This window comes from Rhinolophus sinicus, chromosome 1 (assembly GCF_057876585.1).
Source record: "Rhinolophus sinicus isolate RSI-liver-muscle chromosome 1, RSI-T2T, whole genome shotgun sequence".
In the NCBI taxonomy this organism is placed as follows: domain Eukaryota; kingdom Metazoa; phylum Chordata; class Mammalia; order Chiroptera; family Rhinolophidae; genus Rhinolophus; species Rhinolophus sinicus.
In genome coordinates, this window is record NC_142501.1 from 136,183,373 (window position 1) to 136,210,219 (window position 26,847).

Genomic DNA, 26,847 nt, shown 5'->3' on the forward strand with positions numbered 1-26,847 from the left:
GTTAACATGTTTCCTTTTTGTCAGGCATTGGGCAACTCTGGGGGTCAATGTTGTAAGCCCGTCATGGTAATTTCATGGGCCTTAGCAGTGATTGGTTCAGGAATGGGTGTGTAATACAAGCCTGGCCAATGGGGTAAAAGAGAAACTGCTGAGGCAATTTATTTTGGGAAAGAAATCCTTGCTCTTAAAAAGAGAACCAAGTTAGGACTTTCCCTTGTTTCTGCCACTTGATATGAATGCATGAGTGTAGCCATATTGCAACCATAATGGGTGCTGATAACGTGCAGTTAGGAAGAACTAGTTATGGAAGGGATTTGGGTCCTGGATGACATCATTATGCTATTGAAATAACTAACCAAGTAAGCAGCCACCTTACTTCTGAACTTACTGTTATATGAGATAGTAACATTTTGATCAAGTTATTTTTAGTTGCATCTTTTGTTATTTGAATGAATTCTAATTGATACACATAGTAGAAAGTATTAATCTCACCTTGGTGAGAATTTGAAGACTTAACAGTGGTTCCTATGTTTTTAAAAAGATGACATTAAATATGAAACCATCTCTATGCTCAAGTATGGGAAAGCAGAAAAAGAAACAATTAGCTCACCATTTTAAGAGGAGTGATGAATATACCTGCACATAGGAATGTTGGAACCATAGTTTTTGTAGGGGCAGAATATTAGGCTACTTTTACAAAAAAGAGGTCACCCCATTCATAGTCTGGCCTACCATGGAAGGGAGGAATTTTTAGGCACTCTGCTAACAATTTCAAATGGTCAGGGGGCTCTCAGGAAAATCATGAAAGTTTAGATTAGGAAGGTATCTTTTAAAAATGGAAACAACTTAAGAACATCTATGTACAGGAATGCTTTCAAAATATGAATAGCTAGAACTGCTAATCCCAATTTAATAAGTAAACTTTCAACTTTGCCTTGGCTATACCCAAAACATTTGGCAGATATAATTAGTTGAGAGGGCGAGGGGACGAGGTGGGGGAGGTGGGGCACAGTGGATAACAGAGGTTCTAAAGACCTGGAGTTTTTCCCAGCTAGATGAAAAATTGCTTCTTGAAAGATCAACCCTATCTGCTACTCCACTTACAGGACACGAGATGATCGTGGGGTCCAGAGCTGGGGAGGAACATTGAAGGGCCCTGCAACAGCATTTCTGCTCGGATGTTGCTTAGAAGTTGGCTTTTCCACTTGCAAGGGGCATGTCATGGCTTTTCCTAAGTGACATCTTCCAGAGATCTAAAAATAGAGACTACACTGATTTATGCCACCTAGGATCCTCCAATGCTCTTCAAGGGAAATATTGTACTATAGACCATTACTAAAATCATAAAATAATTTTCTTACCACTTGCCTGCCAATGTAAGTTTATGTTCTATATAGTTTTTAAAGGAATATGAACAAGTATTGAATTGGATTCACTTGACACCCTGCTGGCTGACTCCCAAAGTCATGAAACAAGGAACATTACTAAATTTGTGGGGTTATGTTAGCAGAGGCCATGGTACTCCTGTATCTTTCTGGAAAGCTCCTATACAAATGAACTGCTCTAAAATTCCCTTTGAACTTTAGTTCTGGAAGGGAACTGGGAGGTCATCTAGTGGCCCATGTGAAGCCACACCATTGGGCAGTGGTGGAGAGAGTGTGAAGGCCAGGCCGTGCAGCCCTATGCCCAAGGTGTCTTCCTTCCCACCGTAATTTCCCTCTCCCCACCACACAGCCCATTTGTTGTTAACTTTGAAAGCTAAGCTGCACATTGCTTCATATATGTTCAGAGAACTCTCTCTTCTCTAAGCATAGAAATGCTATCTGGAGAGAAAGATGTTCTACGTATTTTCTAAAGGCAATTAGACAGTTTGCATTATGACCTATCCAAGTACTAACTATATTTAATGTCTGCTAGAAGGTTGAGGCGGAATAGATAGGGTGTTGCGTAGAAGTGGAAATCTTTTATAGGAACAAGACACAGAATGGCTGAGGTGGGTCAAGTTCCTAGATGATATAGTCTGTAACTAGTGGTGTGCTATGTGCATGATAAGCCATCCTGGGAGGAATAATAATAGATTTTTAAATGGTGCACAATTAAGGCTGAAGGAGGGCATGAATAAATGAATTTGATGAAAAAAGAATTGATACTGTGTGAATTCACCATATTACAACTACAATGTAAGGAGGTGGTCTTATCAAATTTTAGTGTAGATAATGTAAATTTTTCTAGGTTTGAGCTAATGATTTGTATTTCCACTGTATTTTGAATTTGGCTAGGAAAGGAAAGGTTTATGTAAACACATGCACTCTTCTCATAGGGACAGAAAAGAAAAATAACCCAAGGCAGTTTAAAGGAGGCTACTGTGAGTGCGCAAGCTACCGCCAACAGCCTTTTAGAGGCAACAGGAGTAAGAATTTGGGGAAATTATTACAATTCATTATTTTTGTGGATTCAATTGAAGGTGTGCAATATAAGCCTAAAGAAGCTGAAGCTTTCAGTTATTCTAGGGCAAGATAGCTTATGAGGTTTGGAAATGAGAAAGAAGAAAAATAAATGAATATATTTCGTTGCGTTAAGGCATGAGGCAGGCTAGTATATGGGGAGGAATGAACACAAGGGAGGTCATCTGTTGTACACAGCCAAACCTACAAAATGCACACACATATCACATTTGAATAATTTTCACTTATGAAAAATTATATTGGAAAATGTCCTCTTCTGCGTTTCTCTCCAAAAGGAAACCCAGGGAGAAGTAGGAGTCAGAGAACAATGCTGATTCCTCTTATTCGTTTTTTTGGCTTTCAACTAGGGCTGTTTTAAGCTAGGGAATCTGTGACCCTGTGTACCTAAGGCAAACGCATAATGTTATTTGGCCTGTTTATTTATTTGTTTGTTTTGTTTTTCCTACTGTATGCAGAGAAAGTGCTGGTAGAGTCTTTCAATGGAATGGTTTTCTTTCCCAGCTGGTTCAGAAATACTACACCTATTTTCCCTACACTGAATTCCTGCTGAAGAGTTTGTGTTGAGTGTTGGTAGTTCCAGGAGGTGCCAGGTATCTAGGGGATGGTTGTGAGCCCCTCGATGTATCAAGGACTTTTTTATTAGAAAAAAACAAAACAAACAACTGTTAGACGCCTTGAGTTCGAAGAAGGAAATTCTTGCTAGTGGAGAAGTAACAACAAACTCAAAACTCTTTCCCTTCCTCTTCCAGGAACTTAGTATTTCCTGGTTTGCAAATCCTCTATTAAAAAGCATTTCCTTTCAAGTGTTTGATTTTGAAGTGCAAACTTTTACAATGAAGTTTTCTGTCAGTGTAGCTGTTTTCAGTTAACTAGAAAAAAGTATGATTAAAGTGAAAGTACAATGTATTCTGGGCCTACACACTGATTGACCTGGTTTGTTCCAACAGGGCATTTTTCTTATTCAATTGAGGTGGACACTCATTGGCACGTTTTGGAACCAAAATGTCTCACAATCATGGCTCCTGGCACTCAAAATACTGGCACAAAAAAACCCTATCTTGCTAAATTCTTACCTCTAAGAAAGACACTGTGCAATCTAAAATATTACTAAGAAACCAATCTATGTTCCTGCTTGCTTGGATGTTCTGAATTTCTGCAGACACTATCGTGCTCTCTCTTTGGGACTGCCAGTTTACATGGAAACACATCTTATGGCATAATAGCCCACCATTCTGAAGACTTTTTCAAGAACACCAGGACTTTGGAGAAATATATTTGAGAATATTTAATTGCCAGATTCTCTTTTAACTCGCATATAGTATATATCAAACATATCCCGCCCACCCCCTTGAAAAACACTTGTTTTAACTCCTAATATTTCTCTTTACTTTTTAAAAAAAGTGATATGGTTACCTCTGAATCTTTCAGAAAGGAATCAGCCACTTGGTGTTATCAAAGCCATTTGCTATCTTTTCCTTTTCTCCTTCCCATCATTTGGACATTTGACTATTTCCCCTGATCAAACCCATCCATTCACTTCTATTCTTATTAAAAGTTCTGGGAAACATTGTGGAAAGAAAAAAGTTAGAAGCTAAAGCTATTGGTCCAAATAAAGCGTTGGATTACCTGTGGATGCGATCATCTCTCCCACCCCTGGTCCCCTCAACAGCATGGAAATTTGGTATCTGAATATATGAATAGTGACAAATGACATAAAAACACGTCTACTTTTCATGACACATTTCCAGGAGCAGCTCGCTTCAGTCCCTGCCATTCCCGAGCCCCATTGGTATGCAGCCTTCTCAGCAGTACTGTCCCTTTCTGTGGGGTTGGGGCATGGGGCAGTGACCACAGACGCCGGGTAGAGTTACACAACTGTACACACAAAGTGGCAGAGAAAGAGCAGGAGCTAAAAAGATTCTGGTTTGGGCCCAAATCACTAGTCATTTCACTTCATGAATAAAAGCAAGTGCCTTATAAGCTTACATTATTTACAAGGTTCAGAGTTTTCAAACGTCCACCCAAAGCTGAGGACCACCACACAACAGGGAACAGTTCAATGAACTATGTACAGAATTTACAAGGAAGTTTACATAATATTCTACATTCCATTAACAAGTTGACCTTTGTGTTTATTGTTTGCTTTCAGGAAACTGAGATATTTTTGTTTGTTTTTTTCTGTCCTCATCCCAGTAACTGCTGATGGAACCAACATGAACATATGCTTGCACATATCTTTTTCCTCTGTCTAGGAGATACGATGACACTTTGTGTAGGAAACAAAATTGTGGCACATCACCCTTTGGTAAGATACTATTCAAAATTGTCCATAGAAGAAATCTTGGAGATTGTTTCCTTTTAGCATTATAAATATACCTTTTTTGTTGGTGTTTAACTTGGCAAATTTTAATTGAGCTCTCTTAACTAAATGTTTATAAAGTAGTCATTGATTTTAGAAAGATGGAATTTAGTTAACATTTCTGTGTATTGTACATAACATTTGTTTAAGGAAAGCCTAGCCTTGGATTCATAAACCAAACTTTATTTTCTGCACCACATTTTTCTCTCTGCATTTTCAATATCCCTCATTGATTGTAATGCACAATAAAGATGGTATGTATGAAAACACGTATCGTTTAGTCAGCAGAATTACCAATCAGTCTGTTGTTTCTATTTGGCAATGTAGAGGAGGGAGGCAATAATCCTGGGTAATTCAAGCTTAAAAGATAGCTTTACCTGGCTCTTTGCCTCAGGAAGCTAGTAAGTGTAATGCACATGTCACCCCTGATGTCTTAAGCCAAAGAACATGAGTGGAAGAAATGGGTGTGTAGTCGTCACTGTCAAATGAAAGATGGGATTTATGCTGGGTCTCACAGGTTAAGTCTATGACATAATCAGAGTTTATGAACTGTGATCATGGGGTCCCCTGGACATGCCTGTAGCATAAGAGAGTGAGTCCGTGCAATTTTCAGCTTCTGCTGCCACTTCTGTAGTGAGGGAGATTACAGCTATTTTCATGGCAAAAAGAAAATAACCTCATAATAGTTAAACAGTAACCCCTCTATTATGTAATGATCTGAATTTCTCAGGAATAGAGACCAGTTTGAGGGCACTTAAGAATGTCTAACAACTTTCATGTTTTATGCACATCATTTTGGGCAAAACAAGGGAGAGAGGCAGAGAACGAAGGAGGGATTTTTTTCTATGCATTGTTCAGCCTGGAAGGAGAGTGAGTTAGGGGCAAAGGAGGGCAGGGTTTGGCTGAGAGGCTTCCAGAAGAAGGAAGTATGGACAGAGGCCATTAACCAGAAATATGGCAGCTTCTCCATTTTTCTGGCCTCCATTACTTCTAAAATCAGAGCTGTTTAACAGGATTTGCGTAACGGTGTCTGTGACCTCACCGTCCAGGAGGGCATACAGTGACACCATTTTGTGCCTGATGGAATATTCAGTCAGGCTTACCAATTTTACATTTTACAAAGGTTAAGATATAATTATTCAAAATGTCCTTTTTTTCTTATCGATACTTTACATCTAAACTACAGCATCAAAATCTTTAGACTTTTAAGGCAAGATAAAAATAATAATAAAATATAAATACCTCAATCTTTTCCAAGAAGAATGATCTAAACAGATAAATAAAGAAACATTATTTTGTTAAGGAACATAGATTACAGATACTTCCATTTTGATTTAGCATTTTATGCTTAAAAGCTTTTTAAAGCTTTGACACCAGAATGATTCATTCCTGTTAGGCATTAGCCAGGTCTCCTTTCCTGTGTTTAAAAGAAACGGCTACACGGTGGTTCTTGGGTGGTCACTGGTAATATTAACCTTACAATCACTGGTATGGTCACTTTCCACTCTATCTGGGCATTTTACAATGACAAAGCATCTCACCCTGCCAAGGAAATAGTTTCAAAATGGATCACTTTATCCCCAGAGACCAGACATTTCCTTGACCAAGGAACTGTGATTATACAATTAAAACCTAAATAAAAATTTGGTCCCCATACCCTACTATTTTTTTATAAAACCATTGAGATAATTTTTCCAGTCAAAGCCGAGTTTTTATATATTTCAGAATGCATATTATCTGTAGTCATAACCATTCATTTATTTTCGGGGTTCTCTTTTTCTCTTGCTTTCTGTAAAAATATCTTATAACTTTCTCTCCTTGGGCTCATCAGTAGGAATTCAGCCTATCTTTCAATTAAGACTATAATTTCTAGCAGTTGATGCTATGGTAAATATGGGCCCTCATCACAGCCTTAGGGAAAAAGTCAGAACATAACATGAGGCAATTATCCCTATTATTACCTCAACATTTATTTCACATCTGTGGAGAAGGTCCCAATTGTCTCCATCACTGGTTGGTCAACTTAGAGTTTCACTCAGCCTTGCAAATGCACATACAGAATATTCAAGCTCAAAAAAATAACAAGGATTTAATGATGGAATGGGATGGATCTCAACTGCAGCTGGTTAGACACGTTTAGAATTGTGTGGTGGGCTATTGAGGGATGCTCTTTCAACCGTGGCCATGACCAAAGTAATCTATGAGCAGAGATAAGGCAGAGCAGTAATGACAGTGATTAATGAGTGTACACAGTGTCTATAGGTTAGGGGCTGGTTTAAATATTTGAAAGCCCAGTGAGTTTGTCATTGTTGCTGTTATCTATGGTTTTGCTATTTTTAGGTTTTCTTTGAAATAGAAATCTGACCTTGGAGAACTATGACACCAGAATGGGTGTGTATGCCTTTCCTGATGCAATCACTTAATATTTTGGAATGCAGAGCTCAGAGAGCAGAGCCATAAGGTGCTAGCTGAGGCCTGTGTAATTAGCCTGTCACCATTACATACTGCTCTCTGGAGGGCTAAGAAATATACACTATTTGATTTAAGATTTGGCAGCTCAGGTAACTGCCCAGGCACCCTATTCACGGCACATAAGTCTTGCCTTCTTCATGGAAAGGGTAATATTTTTGTCAAGCAAAAATTGCTCACTATTCTCCTTTTTAAGCTCCCTCCCCTATTCACCTTTCTCTCACTCTCTCTAGAGCAGAAACTAGGGAAATGTGATGGCACGGCTTCACGGCACAACATCAAGTGATTCCAGGCTAATGAAATGAGTTCAGGGTTGCTCATTTGAAATGGTTAAAAGAAAGAGGTCATTTACACCCAAACTCCTTATTCTCAAGAAGAAAAGAAAATGCCCTCAATGGTTACCAGGTTGGATTCTAATGTTAATTTTAAATCAGTCTGGAAGTCTGAGAAACAACCATTTGTAGAATATCCAGTTTGATGGAGCAGTGAAGCTGGCAGATTGGGTTTGCATAACCTCCCTCAGACCTTGCCAGTCCCTCCCTTCTCTTCCACGGAGCTGAGACCCCTACAAGGGAGTCAGGCAGATTTGGGAGTCTGTGTGTGTGGGGTCTTCCTTCCTCTTCTAGGCTCCTTTTTGTCTTTCCATCTTCCTGGAAATCTGTAACTTGTCAATGGCTTTGTTTTTTTCTTCTGAGATCCTGGAAATTGTGTTGTTTTTTGGCAGCATGAGATTGTTACAGTTTACCAGGAAGCAGTGCGCACAGAGAGCTAGGTCTTTCATTCTTATTTAAAAAAATAAATCAATAAATTCGAGGGCGAGGAAGGACTACTCACGACCTACCTACCTACTTCTCTGTGTGTGTGTGTTTGTTTGTAAACATGGCAATTAATAAGCTCTGAAAGAGCTGATAACCTGGACCACAGTAGACTGGAAAAAAATAGTGTTTTTTTTTTTTTTTTGAAGTAAACATGGTGCAGTAATAAAATTGATATGCAAGACCTATAACCAATTAGATGGCTGAATCTCTTACCTCAAAAAGCACAGCAGTGTCGCTGTGGGGGACCTGTGGGGTTAAACATCAAGAGAAGAGGAAAATCGTCGTTCCCGAACCTTTAGGGCAGACCTTAGTGTACATAGTAAAGCCAGTAAACGACGTTGAAAAGCGAAAAGGTGATGGGGAAAAACATTCGGGACCACTTGTCTATGGAGTTCACGTCCGTCAAGTCGGGGATTTTGACTTTGAGCTGCGAGGCGCGCCTGCGGATGCGCCCCTTGCTGTGCGCGCCGTGTCTCTCCAGCGCGCGCCCGTACGCCTCGCGGCTGCTCATCGGCTTGCGGTACTGGATGCTGGCGCTGTCGTACGAGTACATGGTGGCCTTGGGGTCGCTCACGCCCGTGAGCACTTCCGAGCTGCTCGTCTCGTTCCTGATTTCCAGGGTGCTGAGGAGAATGTTGCCGTGGGCGTCGACCTGACGGAGACAGGACACGCTCAGGCACAACTGCTAGGACATTCGCTTGTTTTGGTTAACCTGTAACTGATGACACCGCATGGGGCTCATTAAACACTGTATCGCTAGACACCTTGCTCTGCGTGCCTCCTGGACCTGGATTCCCCCTCTCTCATCTGCCATCTATCGTTTATCATATCCATCCATCCATCCATCCATCCATCCATCCATCCATCCATCCATCACTTATCTCCACTCACAGAACATATTTATGTGTGTATATGTGTGTATGCATGTAGACTATAAGCACTTATATATTATTTTTGTAGTTAAACCATTTATTATGTACATAGATACAGAGGGTGCCAAAAATGAAAAAAAAAGTGAGTAAATTAAAAAAATATAGGTAGGTCTGTGGATCTGTAAACATAGCAATTAAAGTTTGTTTCATCTATCAAAGTGACTGTGTACTTAAGATTCTTTTAATAAAACCATTGAATATATATACGTATATCTGTCTATATACAGATATACGTATATATGGTGCCAAAAAATGTATACACATTTTAAGAAAGGAAAAAAGCTGTATTAAAATTGTAATACTCAATATATACCGATAACAAAGATGAATACAAGTCACATTTCACTTCTGCAATTACAAGAGGTGCTCAAAGTGGTTACCATCAGTGTCCAGACACTTCTGATTACAGTGAGCTACTGCTTGAGCAATGTTGACCAAAGTGTCCACTTGTATACATTTTTGACACCCCCAGTATAATGTTTGTATATATGTATGCATATATATGGCATTTTTTTCTTGTTACAAAAGTGGTACATGGAAATGTTTAAAACTAGAAACAGGAAACAAAAAAAGTAAAAGTTCATAATCTCACCTTCAGAGTCCATTATTTTTAATATCTTGCTAATCTCCTATTCTTTTCTATTCATGTATACTTAAAAAACAGGCTCACTAGGTATCTTTTGCTTGGCAATCTGCTTTTGTCAGTTAATAGTATAGCCTGGTCAACTCTCCATGTTATTAAATATTCCTCTGTGACATCATTTATCAATAGCTTATATGAATAAACCACAATTGAATTAATTGTTAAATGCTAAGGCTTGTTTTATTTTTGTAGTATATAAACAAACCTGCAAGGAACATCTTTAAGCTAAATCTTTGCACATATCCATAATTATTTCCTCAGTCTATATTGGCAGAAATGGGATTTGTGGGATACTTTGACTTTTGTTTCTTCACCATCATTCATTGTTGCTTTCTGCCATGTCAGTGATTTCTATGTGAGATTTCCTGGTTCTTCTCTTTGCTATGTCCACATACATAGTTTTTGGAACCAAAAGAAATGTGAGCACATTTGGCCTACAATGTGACTTTGTCTAAATTCAAGCTGATGTTCTTTGCAAACTGATTTACCTAGAGGAGACATGGTTCATTCATGCAAATGAGTTTGAAATACTTCCAAGGGCAACAGAGGCAGCTGTGTTTGAATCTAGTGTTATTAGCACAGTACCTGATTTACCGTAAGTGCTTCATAAATGCTTTTGAATGAAACTATCTCAGTAAACACTTGTTGAAAACCCAAGGTATAGGTAGGAAGGCAAAAGAACCAGGTGATGAAGAAAGAGATAAAGAAAAGCATAGGAGAAGGCAAAAACAAACAAGAGAGAAAGAAAAGAAAGGTACAGCGTGTGGGATGTGATGTTGGTACATTACAGACGAGAACTAAGATTTATTGTGTCCACCAGTGATTCCTGGCCTTCACTATATCCCACAGTGAATATAGTGATGCAGTCGATAGCTTTAAACTTCAAGTTAGTTGGAAAGTGATGATGACTGAATCTGTCCTCTCTCTCTCTTTCTCCATTTTCATCCATCATCATCTCCCTCTGTGAAGCATTTTGTTCTAGTCTAACTGAGCTACACATCATGCCCTCACCGACACTTCTGGCTTCTTCATTCAGGAAGTTATTAACTTTTGTTGTTGTTAATGACTACTGTTATTGAATCCTACTGTGTAATTTATCTCAGTTATTTCTTATAACAACACTATGAACTATATGATAGTGTCTTAGCTCAGCAGATGAGGAAACAGAGGCTCAGAAATCCGAAGTAAATTGCCTACGATTAAATAGAGGATAGGTGCCCAATTTGGGATTAAAACACAGGATACTCTTTGTCTCAAATATAATTTTCCCTCCTTTTTGTATGTTAATCACTATGTTTTCTTCAAGACTCAATTTCAATCCACTTCCTCTGTGTACCTGTGTACTTTACCATAGTAACCTTAAGAACTAACTTACTTTTCCGCTCTCTCTCTCAACAAACATTTATTGAGTGCTTACTATGTGTCAGATGCATTGTTAGGTATCCGGGATGTGGGGTGTGTGTGTGTGTGTGTGTGTGTGTGTGTGTGTGTGTATGTGTGATAGTGTAAGTCTATGGTTGAAAAAAATCATGCATATGAAAGTTTAGATTAACCAGGAGAATGGTAGTCTAAAGGAGCAAAGTGTTGAATTCAGTAGAAACGGAACAAATACATGAGAAGATAAAGTGGTGCACATGATTTTGCTAGGTACTGTGGCATTCCAGTGAAGAGACTAATACAACATGGATTATTGTCCTTCAGATAATAATTTTAGAGCTACAGAGTGAGATACAATATTGGGAGTGACAAGAGTTTTTAACGGACCATGATTAGGGGTTCGTAAAAGTGATAAATCATTGGGGGTCAAGGAAAGCTTCATGAAGAAGGAGTGGCTCGTATTGAGTTTTAAAGGAAGAGTAGAGGACAGAACAAAGAATCGGGAGTCAAAAACTGCTTTCTCATCCTGGTGTTATTAACTCAGTTTCCTTATCTATAAATGAAAGGTTTTCAATAGGTAATCTCAAAGATTTGTTTTCAGTTTTGACAGTCTTTGATTATGGACAATATTCCAGGCAGAGGACATAGCATAATAAAAAAATACTTGTAAAACTGAATCACTTGATCTGTATTGTATGCATTATTAAGTTACATTATTATGAAATCTCGCTAAGTAAACAAGTTGCTAGAATTTAGAATCAGCATACAGATGCTCCTCATTAAACGGAAGTCATGGCAAGAGAGGTACATTTTATTAAGATATTCCGATTAACCTTGGTGCCGACTCAAATGCGCTTATAAGTTACATAAGGTTTATTAGTCTGTGCAAATCCCTCGAAATATTCTGTCATTGAGCTAGAAATCATAGGTGTAAGTGGTTTGACATATAAAATAATGAGTCCATTTTTGCAAGTACTCATTAAAGCAGATTTCATTATTGTATATAGTTAAATCAACATTACTGTGTTTTTTATTAGGAAAATTTAAGAAGTCTTATATAATAATTCTTGCCCATCTCCAGTCTCTCTTCTACAGTCTAGTTTTTATCCTAAGAACTGTTGTTCCCAACTCTGTAAGTGTGAGTGTGTCGGCATGATCATGAATTTCTTCTGAAGCGTGAGATTTCATCCCCCATCCTACAAGCTTTTTGCTGCAGGGTAAGGTGGATGTGTGGTAGTCGCCACTGCCGACATCAGCAAGTGTTGAGGTGGCTCTGCCCTAACCCTTGCCCTTTGGAAAACAGCGGTTTCGCTTTGCCTCAAACACTAAGAACACCCATGGTATCCTTATCTCCACAGCTAGCACAGCTTTCCAAAAACAGTATCCACGGGAAAAGTAGCCATGGTTGTTTCACATCTTCAGAAGCAGTAAGGGACCACGTTATGCATTGCTGTAACATCAACAATAGTCAAACGCGGCCTACTTAGTAAGGAAATGGCAACATCTGAGTTGGACACAATCCAGACATCAAAGATTTTAAAACCTTGAAGCAAGTGGAAGTAAAGCAAATGAAAATGTCAACATACTGGATCTCTAGGACAGATACAGACTAATAGATTTCCTCAAACATTGCTGATGTTGAAATAACTGTTTAGTGAGATGATCATTCTCCACTCTTCAAGTTTGCCTTAAAGTAAGGAATTTCCACTCCAATCCCCAGGACAGAAGTTATGGGAGGAACACTTCCAGCTTTTTTTGTGTTTCTCCTTTTTCACTGCTCCCCACTGACCTATCTGATGTCTACATTTGGAAAAAGGAGACAAGCATACTTCACTCTGTACCTTCTGGATTTTTCTTTCCCTCTGATCCACTCACAGAGAAGGTACAATCCAGTTAGGGACATGCATATTGAACCTGTTACATTGGTGGGTAAGGCCTGCAGTTACTCAGTGGTTCCAGTGATTGAGAGGTAAGTCTGTCTAATAGTGGGGGGAATGACTACATTCTATTAAGCAACATTCCTCAAATCAACGTCACTGATTTTTTATTTTTTTATTTTTTACTTTAGAGTATCACTGAGCCTAAATTTAGAAAAAATGAATACAATTATTGTTAAGGCTTCAAGAAGACCAACAAAGAACCCTTTCTCAGATTATCAAAATGCAAGCTTTAGATGATTAATAAAGGGGAGCAGAGAATGAGGCTTAGGATCTACAGCCCTAAGGGCTTGCTAATACTTCACCCACATCCCACTCCCTATTGGACAGGCATATTTTCTGTTCTGTAAGAGGTTAGTTTAGGTGGATCATGGGTAAATGTTTAAAATGTTAATAGTTCATTCATTCATTCACTTATTCGATAACTCTTTATTGTCTACTATGCATCAGCACTATTCCAGACACTGATGAAGAAATCAGCCCCTCCATAAGCAACAGGACATCATATTAGAAGTTCAAGGATCTCAAACAATAAAACTTAATCTTGCACCCTTCTGTTCAAACCCTGTGACTTCCCCATCTTCTATTGGTTCTAAATGTGTTATTAGACAAATACTATGACCTCTTTCAAACCTGGGTTTTCAGTTCTCTTTTTAACGGACTTTTTAAAGCCTGTTCACTGTAACCATGAGCTCCACCTTCTCTTTGCCGGCTGAGCCTTTCTCTCATCTTCCCTCCTAAACGTCGTGATAACGCACCTTGAGGCCTGCTGACCACAGGCAAACCTTGGAGGGGCTCACCTATAAAGGAAAGCCTTGGATTTCATTGCAGAGACCTGAGATACGAGGGGACAATGCAGCTTCTGGCTGGTGAACCCTCTCTTTTCTTTCTACAGTATAGTGTTTATTAACCACAGCTCTTGTTTTTAAATTCTGAGGACACAGCAGTCCTAGGAAGATAGTAGAGAACAAAACAGACAAGGTTCTTGAACTGTTGGCTCTTATCTTCTTATGGAGAAAAACATTACCGTGTTCTTTTCTATGAAAATTTAAGAAGTGTCATGTAACAGAAGGAGGCAATACCTTCTTACCCCCAAAATTAGTTTTTTAAAAATTAAGTAGCCTTATGCTTAAAACAAAATAGCTATACATATTGCTTTTACTGCATTTAGAAAAATATAACCAGCGCACTAACTTGGTGATTGTGTGTATGTGTGTGTGTGTGTGTGTGTGTGTGTATGTGTGTGTTTAATATTACATTCATGCTCAGATCTCATTATAATGACTGAAAATTTTAAAGTAATTACACCTTTCCTTCTTTTCTTCTGGACTTTACTACTGAGCTGCCTACAAGATAGATCTGCGTGGATGTTTAAAGGCTTTTAGTCTCTAATGATGGCAGAACTCTTGATCTTTTCTCTTCTTATCTAAGTTACTCCTCCTCCTGAGTGTCCCACTAGGATGCTGGTCTGGAATGGCAGGGACTTTGCCTTATTCACTATAGTTTTCCCAGAGCTGAGAAAAGTGTTTAGCCTATAGGAGCTTTCAATAAATATCTGTCGAATGAATGAATGGATGAATGAATGAATGAATAATAATACATAGTAAAAGGGCATGATGGTTAATTTTATTTGTCAACCTGGTTAAGCTATGGTGCCTAGTTGTTTGGTCAGGCACTAGTCTCGATGTTGCTGTGAAGGCATTTTGTAGATGTAACTGATATTTATGGTCAGTTACTGTAAGTGAAGGCGTTTCTACTTCATGATGTAGGTGGACTCATCCTATCAGCTGGAAGCCTTAAGAGCAAAAACTGAAGATTCTCAGAAAAGAAGAAATTCTGCCTGAAGATTGTGCTTCTATACACCAATAACCAACTATGAAAAAGAGAAATTAAGAAAACAATCTTAGTTACAATTGCATTAAACATAGTAAAATACATAGAAATAAATTTAACTGAGGATGTGAGAGACCTGTTCACTGAAAACTACGACATTGATGAAAAGAACTGAAGAAGACATAAATAAATGGAAAGATATTCTGTGCTCATGGATTGGAAGAATTAATGTTGTTGAAATGTCCATACTACCCAAAGCAATCTACAGATTCAATGTAATTCTTATCAAAATTTCAATGGTATTTTTCACAGAAATAGAATAAACAATTCTAAAATTTGTATGGAACCACAAAAGACCCTGAATAGCTAAAGCAATCTTGAGGAAGTAACATGCACCCTAATTTCAAACTATATTACAAAGCTATAATAATCAAAACATTATGGTATTGGCATAAAAACAGACATACAGAATAGAGAGCCCAGAAATAACCCACACATATCTAGTTAATTAAGTTATGACAAAGGAGTCAAGAATACGCAATGGGGAGAGAACAATCTCTTCAATAAATACTGTTGGGAAAACTGGACAGTCACATGTAAAAGAATGAAACTGGACAACTATTTTGCATCATACACAAAAAATAACTCAAAATGAATTAAAGACTTGAATATAAGACCTGAAACTGTAAAACAACTAGAAGAAAACATAGGCAGTAATAACCTAGGCATTGGTCTTTGTGATGATTTTTTGGTTTTGACACCAAAAGCAAAGCCAACAAAAGGAAAAAAATAAACAAACTAAAAAGCTTCTGCACAGTGAGGGAAACCATCAACAAAATTAAAAGCCAATATACGAAATGGGAGAAAATATTTGCAAATCATATATCTGATAAGGGGTTGATATCCAAAATATATAAAGAATGCATACAACTCAATAGCAAAACAAACAAATAAACAAACAAAAAACCCACAAACAATTCTATTAAGAAATGGATAGAGCATCTGAATAGACATTTCTCCAAAGAAGACATACAAATGGTCAACAGATACATGAGAAGATGTTCAACATCACTAATCATCAGATAAATGCCAATCAAAACCACAATGAGATATCACCTCGCACCTTTTACGATGGGTATTATAAAAAAATACAAGAAATACCAAAGCAAGGATGTGGATAAAAGTGCACTGTTGGTGGGGTTGTAAATTGGTGCAGTCACTATGGGAAACAGTATGGAGGTTCCTCAAAAAATAGAACTACTATATGATCCAGCAATTTCACTTCTGGGTATTTATCTGAAGAAAATGAAAACACTAACTCAAAAAGATATAGGACCCCCATGTTTGTTGTAAAAAACGTTTGCTTTTTTTTTTTTACAATATCCAAGATAGCGAAACAACCTAATTGTCCATCAATAGATGCATGGATAAAGACATTGTGATCTATCTATCTATCTATCTATCTATCTATCTATCTATCTATCTATCTATCTACCTACCTATATCTATGTATCTATATCTATATCTATATATGTATCTGTATCTGTATCTATATCTATATCATCTATATCTATATCTGTATCAGCATGGATGGACCTTGAAAGCATTATGTTAAATGAAATAAGTCAGACAGAGAAAGACAAATATTATATGATGTCACTTATATGGAGACTCTAAACAAACAAACAAACAAACAAACAAACAAAAACAGCAAGCTCACAGATACAGAGAAGAGATTGGTGGTTGCCAGAGGTCGGGAGTGGGGCAAGCAAAATAGGTGAAGGATATCAAAACGTATAGACTTCCAGTTATAAAATAAACAAGTCCTGGGGCGCTAATGTACAACATGGTGGCTGTAGTTAATAATATTGTATTGCACATTTGAAAGCTGCTAAAAGAGTAGATCATAAAAGTTCTCATTACGAGAAAAAAATATCTGTAACTATATGGTGATGGGTGTTAACTAAAGTTACCGTATGATCATTTCACAATATATACAAATATTGAATCATTATGTTGTATACTTGAAACTAATATAATGTTGTATGTTGATTATACCTCAATAAAAAAATAAAATAGAAACTGTGTGAAAACTTAACATCTTAAACAGAATTGGTTAGAGAGAAAAAAAGAGGAATAAATGAAGTTTTGTGGAGAGAAAAAAATTCTGCCTCATGACTGTAACATAGAAATCCGGGGTTTCCAGCATATTCTACAGATTTCAGATTTACCATTTTCCACAATCACATGAACCGATTCCTTAACATAAATCTCTTTTTGTATGTATGTTTGTTCTGTTTCTATTGGTTCTGTTTCTCTGAAGAACCCTGACTGATACAAAGGGTACGGCTAAATTCATGAGGGTGGTTTTCAAATGACTAAATTCCAGAAAACATTGATGTGGTGGCCATATTTATTCCCTCAATATAAACCCTAAGCCAATGTCCAAATTCATTTTCTAGCTTGGGTCTAGCCATTCTCCCACCCTCTTACTTTCTCTTCCTCTCCTTTTCTCTGCCCCCAACATCCCCAAACAATGCCTTAGGCTGTGAAAAATGTTGCCAGTCACTGAATTTAATTGTTCTCGATATTTTCAATATATAAATATAGCAGAACTCATTTAGGTGTAATTGGAATAAAATATAATCTTGTTTTCAGTGGCAGTTTTAAAGCCCTGTTGAGAAATGCCTCTGGGTTCAATCTACTTTGCAAACAGAAAGCTATTTCCTTCTTGCCAGGCAATTCAATTAGATTCCTATTTACTGAGTGAGTCTGAAGTACAGAGCAGGAAGGCAAGTGCAGTGACGCTGGCCACAGAATGAGCTGCCCTCCAGAAGCCTGCCATCTACTTAAAGAAGCTTGCCAGGGGACCGGATGCCTTGGCGTGTACAGAGCAGAGAGCCAAATAGCCACACCTTCCACTTACCCACCCTGGATTCACGCTGCTGCTCTCACTCATTGTTCTCACCAGGCTGCCAACCCTCAATCCCTTAGCCTCAAATTCCTAAAACGTTTTTCTTTGGGGGTCGAAAGGGGATGAGAGGCTTTGCTGGAGATGATTTGCATGTCTTGACAAGTAGTGGTAGAAGTGGAAACTTTAATATTTTGAGAAGCAATGGAAGGTTAACAACAAACATACATGAATCTAAATAACTACACATTATATTATTCAGCAAATAGAGATGATGAAAGGTAAAATGAAACAACTGTCAATTTTCCAGAACAGTGCTCAGGTAGATAAATTTACCCTGGATCCTTTTCTTTCCCTTATTTCCCTCATTCGGTGTATTAGCAGATCCTAATATTTTATATTAATTTCAGGTGTACAGCATAGTGGTTAGACATTTATACAATTTAAGAAGCGATCCCCCTGACTAGTCTAGTACCCATCTGGCATTATACACACTTATAACCATATTATTGGTTATTCCTTATGCTATATCCTATATTCCCATGACTACTGTGTAACAACCATTTCATAAGTTTTAGTCCCTTTACTTTTTCACCCACTCCCAACCCCCTTCCCATCTGGCAACCATCCAAATGTTCTCTGTATCTTTGAGTATGTTTGTTTGTGTATTTTGCTCTTTAGATTCCACTTACAAGTGAAATCATGTGACATTTGTCTTTCTCTGTCTGACTTACTACACTCAGCACAATACCCTCTAGGTCTATCTCTGTTGCTGCAGATGGCAAGATTTCATTCATGTTTTTATGGTTGAGTAATATTCCGTTGTATATGCGTACCATTTCCTCTTTATCCATTCATCCATCCATTCAGGAACACCCAGGTTGCCTTTATATCTTGGCCATTATAAATAATGTTGAAATGAACATATGGATGTACATCTCCTCTTGAAGTAGCATTTTGGGTTTCTTTGAATAAATACCCAGAAGTGGGATTACTGGATCCTTCTTTGTCTCTTGTTATAGCCTTTGTTTTAAAGTCTTTTTTTCGGTATAATTATTGCTACCCCAGCTTTTCTCTTCTTTTTTTTCATTTCTATTTTCATGAAATATCTTTTTACTTTCAGTCTGTGTATGTCTTTCAATCTGAAGGGAGTCTCTTATAGGCAGCACATGTAAGGGTCTTGTTTTCTTATCCACTTAGCCACCCTGTGTCTTTTGATTAGAGCACTTAGTCTATTTACATTTAAAGTAATTATTGATAGACATGACCTGACTAGCTTCTCATCATTTTCTTCACCAGAATTATCACCATTCACCGTTATATACGGAACTTATTTCCATGTTTGTCAATAACCTCAACTGAAATGTAAGCTCCAGAGGTGCAGCTGCTTTTTTGTTGCTGTTGTTGTTCATTAGTATATGTCTCCCTTACTCCTCCAGAACCAAGCCTGAGATACTCCTAAGGAGGGCCTGATACATGCCTGCAGAATGAGGAACTCTGAAACTCAGACTTGGAGCTATCTCTCTAAGCTCTGCTTGAGTTTCAATAGCTAAGGACACCTGAGTGGCTAGAGTTTCTAGGACAGTGGTTCTCAGACATTACTGTGCATTGAGTCAATTGGGAAGCTTGTTAAAAATACAGGTTTGAGCTCACTTCAGCCTAGATTAAGGTCTTCCCAGTGTGCATTTTACACAAAGCATTACAAGTGTCCTACTGGTTCTGGTGTACCTGAAAATTCACAAAGCCTTTACCTTATTTCCGGACAATTAAGAACTTTACTAACAATTGTCACCCCAATAAACTTTAATTAAAAACAAAGGAAAGAGAAAAAAAAAAGAAGTAATTATGAATATGCACTGTTCAAGCCTGAGTAATACATGACATGAAAGTTGGGGAGTAATTTCTTAAGTTTATGTTAATGGGAATTTATTCAGCTTTGAGTAGGGAATGATGGAAACAAGAAAACAAAAACTATTTATACATAGGGGCATTTTATACATGGGCAAAGCATTCACTCGTTGCTTAGAAAATCCCAGTATATGAGATAATTCCTTTTAAAATTAAAGATAAAATGTATTATAACCAGCAAATTCATTCAATTCTGAATGATGTAAATAAGGGTCATTTTTCAGATTTATCTTTAGTGAATCCCCTTAAAATATTCATCCAAAATATCATCAGCAATGTTTTGCTTTTCAGGTATAGAAAGAGTAATTTTTGAATAATTGAACGATTGCTTTGAATTTGAATTTTCGAGTAATGTACGATTGCTTTCACATAGTTGAAGAGGAGATATTTAGAATGTGTAATGTCAATATGTGTGTGACTGCCTTGAGGTTTGTAAAATACTACACCTAAGTGGATGTCTTTATTACTGTATCTCATCAGGTAGAATCTTCTAATTTACTGCATTAGCTAAGGTTTCCTAAGACAATCAACATAGCACTTCTACAGTTTAGTCCTCTTGCTTGAAGATTATAAACTAATGGCAGAGTGGAATTATTCATCAGCTGAGATTCTAATAAAGGGAATTTGGGAGAAGGGAAGAGCTGGGAAAAGATACATTAGGGCCACTTAAAGTGTCGACAGGTTGAAGCAGTCTGTTAATAATACACATATATTGTAACCAGTGACTCCCTAACAAAAATAAATATATTTCATTAAAAAATATTTCATATATATTATATATGAACATATAAATATTCGTATATATTATATAGGAAATGTTATATATTATATATGAATATATATATTATATGAGAAATATTATATATCATATATATATATAATTTTGAAAGATACAAATAGCTTTTATTTTGGGAAAGGCTTAAAAATTTTATTTTTTAAATATAGGAATATAGTAGATGAAAGGTTCCCAATTACACTTGAAGTCTAAGAGCACACCTCTTGGTTTTGTAATAAATTTGTTACTTTACTTATTATTTTAAAAGACATTGAAGTGTCTGATTTGTGCTAGGCTCTGTCACAGGCACTGAAACACAAAAGATGAAAGGTACAGTGTCTGCATTTAAGGCCTACTTTGTTTTTCCTTGCAGAATTTATTATTGCATGGCATTATATGTGTGTTTGTGTGTGGGATGTTCATTGTCAGTCTCTCCCAACTAAATGTAAGCTTTTGTTCCAGTCATTGCTGACTATATCCCCAGTGCATAGAGAGTATTCACATAGTATGAACTCATTAAATATTTGTTAAATTAAAAAAATAAAGAGAGAGAGGTAAACATATGGTGCAGTGGAAAACTATAGAAGGAGCACCAACTCTGCCTGAGGAGTGAGGGAAGCCATCAATCAAGAGGTAAGTCTGGGGAACAAGCCAAACAAAGTTTCCAGAGTGAAAACATGGCAAGTTGAAAAAGCTGCAAGTTTTCATTCTAGAGCAAAGTGTGTGTTGGTGAATGGGAGAGGGAGGAGTAATGAGACAGAAGAAGAAAGTCAAACAAGATCATGGTGGACATTGGATCCCATGTTAAGGAGTTTGGATATTTTCCTTTAGGCAAAGAGTCTGAGGTGGGTTGTGGTGGATGCCTGTTGTGTGACCTTCCTGATACGGCTGCATCTTCCTCTGAAACATCACCCTGACAGTTCTTCGGTGAGTGTGGTTGAGGTGGGTATGATTGCATCTTTGGGCTCCAGGGACTGGCATGTGACCCAAACCTGAGCCATTAGTGTTTTCCATGGTCAGAGAGATAGATTTATGCATGAGAATATGACTTAAGTTGGTCTAAAAACACTGTATTCTAGAACTTTTTTGTTATAAATATTTGCTATAAGAAAGAACTTTTGTGCTGGGGTTGTAGAGCTTTGACACTATATACTCTGGAGTTGTGGGATGACCATGAGAGAAGGGTCTACTGGAAATAAAGCCAATGTAAAAGAAATCAGAATTAGGATATGAAGAGAGATGCTTTCCAATGACATTGTTTGAACATCTGGATATAGCCACATGTTAACCTAGAACTATGCCAGGACCTTTCAGTTGTGTTGGCCCCCAAATCCCGCCCTCTCTTTGCTTTTTTTTTTTAAGCCAATTAAGTAAGTTTGATTTCTTCCTTGTTCATCAAAACAACCCCAGTTATTCGGGTATACCAGAAAATAAACAATAGACATCAGAGAGAAAAGAGAGAGTTAGAGAGAGATGAAGTTTGTGTGTGTGTGTGTGTGTGTGTGTGTGTGTGTGTGTGTGTGAGAGAGAGAGAGAGAGAGAGAGAGAGAGAGAGAGAGAGATTTGGAGATTCTTGGAAAGGAAGATTAGACTGCTAAAGATTCTCAAGATTAGACAGGAGTAAGCCAAGTGTGAACCAAGACAGATTTGAGTAGGAGGTTGAGGGATAAAGATCATGAATTGTCAACACAGAGTCTCTAGAATCAAAGATGCTATGTCAGCATAAAATTTCATCAAAGGCTGAGGGCAGTGTCCTAGTTAGCCCAAGGGGAAAGCAGTGATGTGGGGCCCCAGGCCTAGGCTCAAAGTCTAATATAGATATCCAGTTGTTCTAAGCAAGACTCAGGGAGAGCTGTTTACTTTCACAATGCACTTTGTATCCTGGAATTAGCTGTAATACAAAGCTGATTTACATTTACAAATTTGTCTGAAAGTGTAGGTGTCTAAAATTGTAGATGACTCACCACAGAGAATAAGAATGGGAGAAAATAGGTCAGATTACAATATCACTATCTGATTTTGAAGGGAAAATTTCTATTTCTTGATTGTTGGGATTGCAATTGCACATTTGGAATGAATCTTTAGCAGATTCCACCAACGACCCCATGACTTAGAATGATTTTGAATCAGTCTGTGATTACAGACCACCCTTAAACTATTCCATCTTAGGTGATCTATCACAAAGGGCAGGCATTATGGCCAGTAGATACAATCACATATGTTCCAGATTAGTCCAAATGTGGCCCAGAAGTAGCTTACTTACAACCTAGTTGTACTGTGAAATCTATCTTTCAAAACTCTAAATACCATTTCTAGTTTTAAATGATGCCTGAGGGGTTTATGAATCTATAGTCTTTATCACCTTGGCGGTTGAAACTCTCCTAATGTCTGGATTCAGCATCTGTACTCATAAAAAGATGTTTCGGTGCAGCTGGTAGAAATATAAATCAAGCCAAAGTGAGCACTTCCAAGGAGTCAGTACAGATACCCATGTCATGATTGCCCAATCATGGCTATAAAAAATAATGTGTAATAAATGATCAATGCCACTCTATGCTCCAGGGCACCAAGGCAAATATTAGGGATCCTTAAGATGAAAATTGTCTGGGACCACAGCACATTTGTCATTTGAATCCAACTGTTTACAAGCGTCTAAAAAGAAAGGGGAAGATCATCCAACCATTTATGTGAAAGGAAAAATCTATTTTTCTATTTTGTAAATTCAACAAAGAGGTAGCATTCTTAAATACCACACAGGTTGAACAGATGAAGTAATACGCTTGCACTGTTATGGCCATATTGTCTGAGCCCCTGGTTTTAGAAGAGGATAAGGAAGTTAGGAACTGGAAAATCTAAGTAGCTACAGGGATGATTATAAGTTGCCTGACATGGCAACACTATATTATTATTCCACGTAAATAGGAAGAAGTTTATACAATCTTAGTCGTAACACCCCTTTGAAGATATCCATCGGATGTCATATGACACTGTGATTCAGAAAGAATGGCAGAGGTTGATATAAAACATGCTTTAAGAAACGTTAAAAATCAAAGTGATTGAAACAGTAAGAAAGTCTGTGGCAGAAGCTACAGTAGATAATGGTCTCTTTTTCTTGCTTATTTTGAATATAGAAGAATTTTTATAAAACATTACGATGTAACACTCAATATATGTGTGGTATCTAAGAGCTCATCTTGTATGGAGGCCTCGCTAGCATTTATTCATTCAACAAGTACTTATTTGGTATTTTCTCTGTTCTAGCCACTGAGGAAAGAACAATAGACATAATAAACAAGGACCCTGGTCCCTACCCTTGGGAAGCTTGCACTCTAATAGAGAGATAGACCTTAAAAAATAATTGCACAAATAAACATATACTCACAATTGTAGTAAGTCTTATGCTGGAAAAGCACAGGATGCCATGAGAATGAACAACAAGGGTATCAAATATAAACCAACAGAGAAGTGTCAGTTAAGGCATCCCTGAGCTAGTAGCATTTATGGTAAGAAAAGGTACAATGGAAAAATTGACAGAAGGCCAGTATTACTTTCAATTTCACTAATCCTTTCCTCTGCCGAATAAAATTTGATGCTATTCCATCTAATGAATTTTTCAATTTTATGATTTCCATTGGTTCTTTTTTATAGTTTTTTTTCCCCCTGAGATTCCCCATCTCTTCTTGCATTATATTAATATTTTCCTATGGACTTTATTTTAAACCTTTTAGTTTGAAATTATTGTAGATTCCTACAGTATTGCAAAACTAGCAGAAAGTTTCCATGTACACTTTACCCAACTGAATATTCTGTTCATTGTTTTTTTCAGCCTTTCAACTGTTTTTCCCTTCTGGATTTTTTGGCATTTTCCTACACATTTGCAGTTCAGAGATCAACCAGGGATTCGTGGGAAGTTTATACTCAGATTTTGAGTTTCTCGTGTGGTTCAGTTTTGTCTGAAATTTTCAGGAACTCTGGAAATATCAAGCTCCATGCTCTGCTTCATCAGAGCAATAAAACTGAAGTTTTTTGTTTTTTGTTTTTCCTGACGTTCTACTGTCCCACATCCTGCAGACTATGGGCCTAGGGGAAAAGCTGTTATAAACACAGATTTCATGCAGCATAGTTCCCTTTATTTGATGGTTGATTCTCTTCTATTTTTGCTCATTTTTAGTTACTCTCCCATATCTTCAACCAAATTAAAAATTTTGCTCAGGATTTATAATTTTTAATCTATAGGAGGGTTAGTCTGATACAAATTATTCTGTCGTGTCTTAACATGATTTGTTTTTTAATTTTGGCCTAATTTTTTCTGCTTATGATTCTGTGAAAAGCATTTTGGACTTCCTAGTCTTGCTTTCCATGGATTAAAACACATTTTTTTCTTCTTTAAGTGTTTCATCTCCTGACAATGGAGGCATTGTTTTCTACACTTTCTGCTGGAATTCAAATTTTAAAAAGTCAATTCACCTGGAAAAAAATGTTTCCTGATTTGAGTTGCAATGAAATCTTATGATGTTTAAGCCCAATATTACTCAAACAGACTGTTTATGAAATAAAGATCAGTTAGATGGGAACATTTTACTTATTTATTAGCTTATCACTAAATCTTCTTCAGAGCAATATACAGAGGGTGCCAAAAAAAGTATACACACTTTAAGAAAGGAAAAAAAACTGTATTAAAATTGTAATACTCAATATATACCAATAACAAAAGATGAACACAAGTCACGTTTGACTTCTGCAATTACACATTGCTACCATAATTCAATTCAACTTTGAAAAGTAATACATAGATAACATCTCTTAAAATGTGTATACATTTTTTTGGCACCCCCAGTATATTATGCATCTAGATATGATATGACATATGAGGCTTTCCTTCTGCCTTTATTTGTCTCTTAGCACCTCACAAAAGTTCTCATATCCTGGTGTGGAATCATGGCAAATGCCCAAAGGGATTGGTTAAAGTTTGCTTTATAATTTTTTTATTTTACTCTAATAAATAGATGTCAATTTGCTTAACCTTTTCATGTAATTACCTCTCTAGAGAACATTGCTTTTCTAGCCAATTGAAAGGCCTCGTTTCTCCTTTTTATTATCCCAATTCTACCTATCTTAGAGTTTCCATCCAGTTCATATCTTCTGAATTTTCCTACCAGTAAACCTATATACCACTTTATTTATATAGAGCTTTCCCCCAGGATAGATCAGTTAACACACATTCCAAGCTATGCAGAGGACCAGCTAATAGGTTTAGAAGGCAAATGAGATGGGGATGGGAATAGAAAAGAGGTGGCCTTGAAAACTATGGCTAAAATACTATTAAAGCTGGTAGGGTTAAAATCAGGCAGTGGAAAGCTTCTTTCTTTCAGTTATAGCCCTCATCTCATTTCACAATCCAATCACCTCATATAAATACACTTTTTTTTCCTAGCAAGATCAGAAGATTTTTGAGGGCAAGTGCCATGCTTAGTCCTCCCATAGCATCGAGCGCAGTGTTTCACACAACAGTAAAAATGTATTTGAATGCATTGCTTTGACTTTTGACCATATGGCTGCATCCGTATATTTCCTTTGCTTATAATTTTCTAATTACCTGACAGGATTTGTCCAAATTGGATATCTTACTAAAAGACATGAAGATAGACCTTGAAGATTTGTAATTTGGCTTCTGCCTGATTCCCCAATGGCATCTCATACTACTCTGTTTTCTCCCTCACTTACTATGCTCTTGCTACATTGGTCTTCTCTCAGTGCTTTAAGACACAATGCAATTCCTGCCTCAGAGCCTTTGTACTTGATATTCTTTTGCCTAGAGTGGGCATGGCATGGCTCCTGCTTGTCACCACTTAGGTCTCGGAACAAATGGCAATTCTTCAAAGAGGTCTTCATGATTACCTGATCAAAGTTTCCCATTTCCTTGAACCTGAACCAAATCATTCTCTTGCCCATTACTCTGCTTTACTTTCTTCATAGTACTTACTGTTACCGGACATTGTCCTCTTAATACTGTTGTGTGTGTGTATTGCCTGTCTTTCCATGTTAGAACCTAAATTCCAGGAGGACAAGGAACTTTGTCTTGTTCAGAGCAGTATCTCCAGTGGGATATGAATGAATATTTGAATTGTCACCTGCCTGTATGCCATCTTGAAAACAATTCGTAGTAGATACAGTACTTCAATGTACACAATTTTAAATTGATTCCAGTGAAAATGGCATAAAAGTAGAGGTTACAGAGATGTCTTAAAAGAATAAACACAACATTAATTTAATTTCAGTCAGTGAGAGCATAGGTCATAAAGTCTACCACTGAAAAGAAAAAGAAAAAGTGTGACAATGTCTCGCATATGATGATAATAGCTAGTACTCACTGAGTACTTACTATATTCCAGGTATTTGTAAAAATACTAGACTTAAAAA

The 26,847-nt window shown here is 37.2% G+C and overlaps 1 protein-coding gene across 2 annotated transcripts in view; it reads right to left on the bottom strand.

Moving 5' to 3' along the window:
- Positions 1–6,001: 6,001 nt before the first annotated feature.
- GABRB1 (gamma-aminobutyric acid type A receptor subunit beta1) overlaps positions 6,002–26,847 on the bottom strand; it is a 359,339-nt gene continuing 338,493 nt past the window's right edge. Inside the window, exons 9-10 of one of the 2 annotated variants that reach the window (XR_002138112.3) lie at positions 8,325–8,763; positions 6,002–6,091 (exon numbers count right to left, since the gene is read on the bottom strand). Coding sequence is in view for 1 of the 2 variants with exons in the window: in XM_019741042.3 (XP_019596601.1) it covers positions 8,419–8,763 (345 nt within the window). In the remaining variant the exon portion in view is untranslated. Of the gene's footprint in view, positions 6,092–7,969; positions 8,764–26,847 lie in introns of those variants that run through there. The other variant, XM_019741042.3, reaches the window with a different exon arrangement.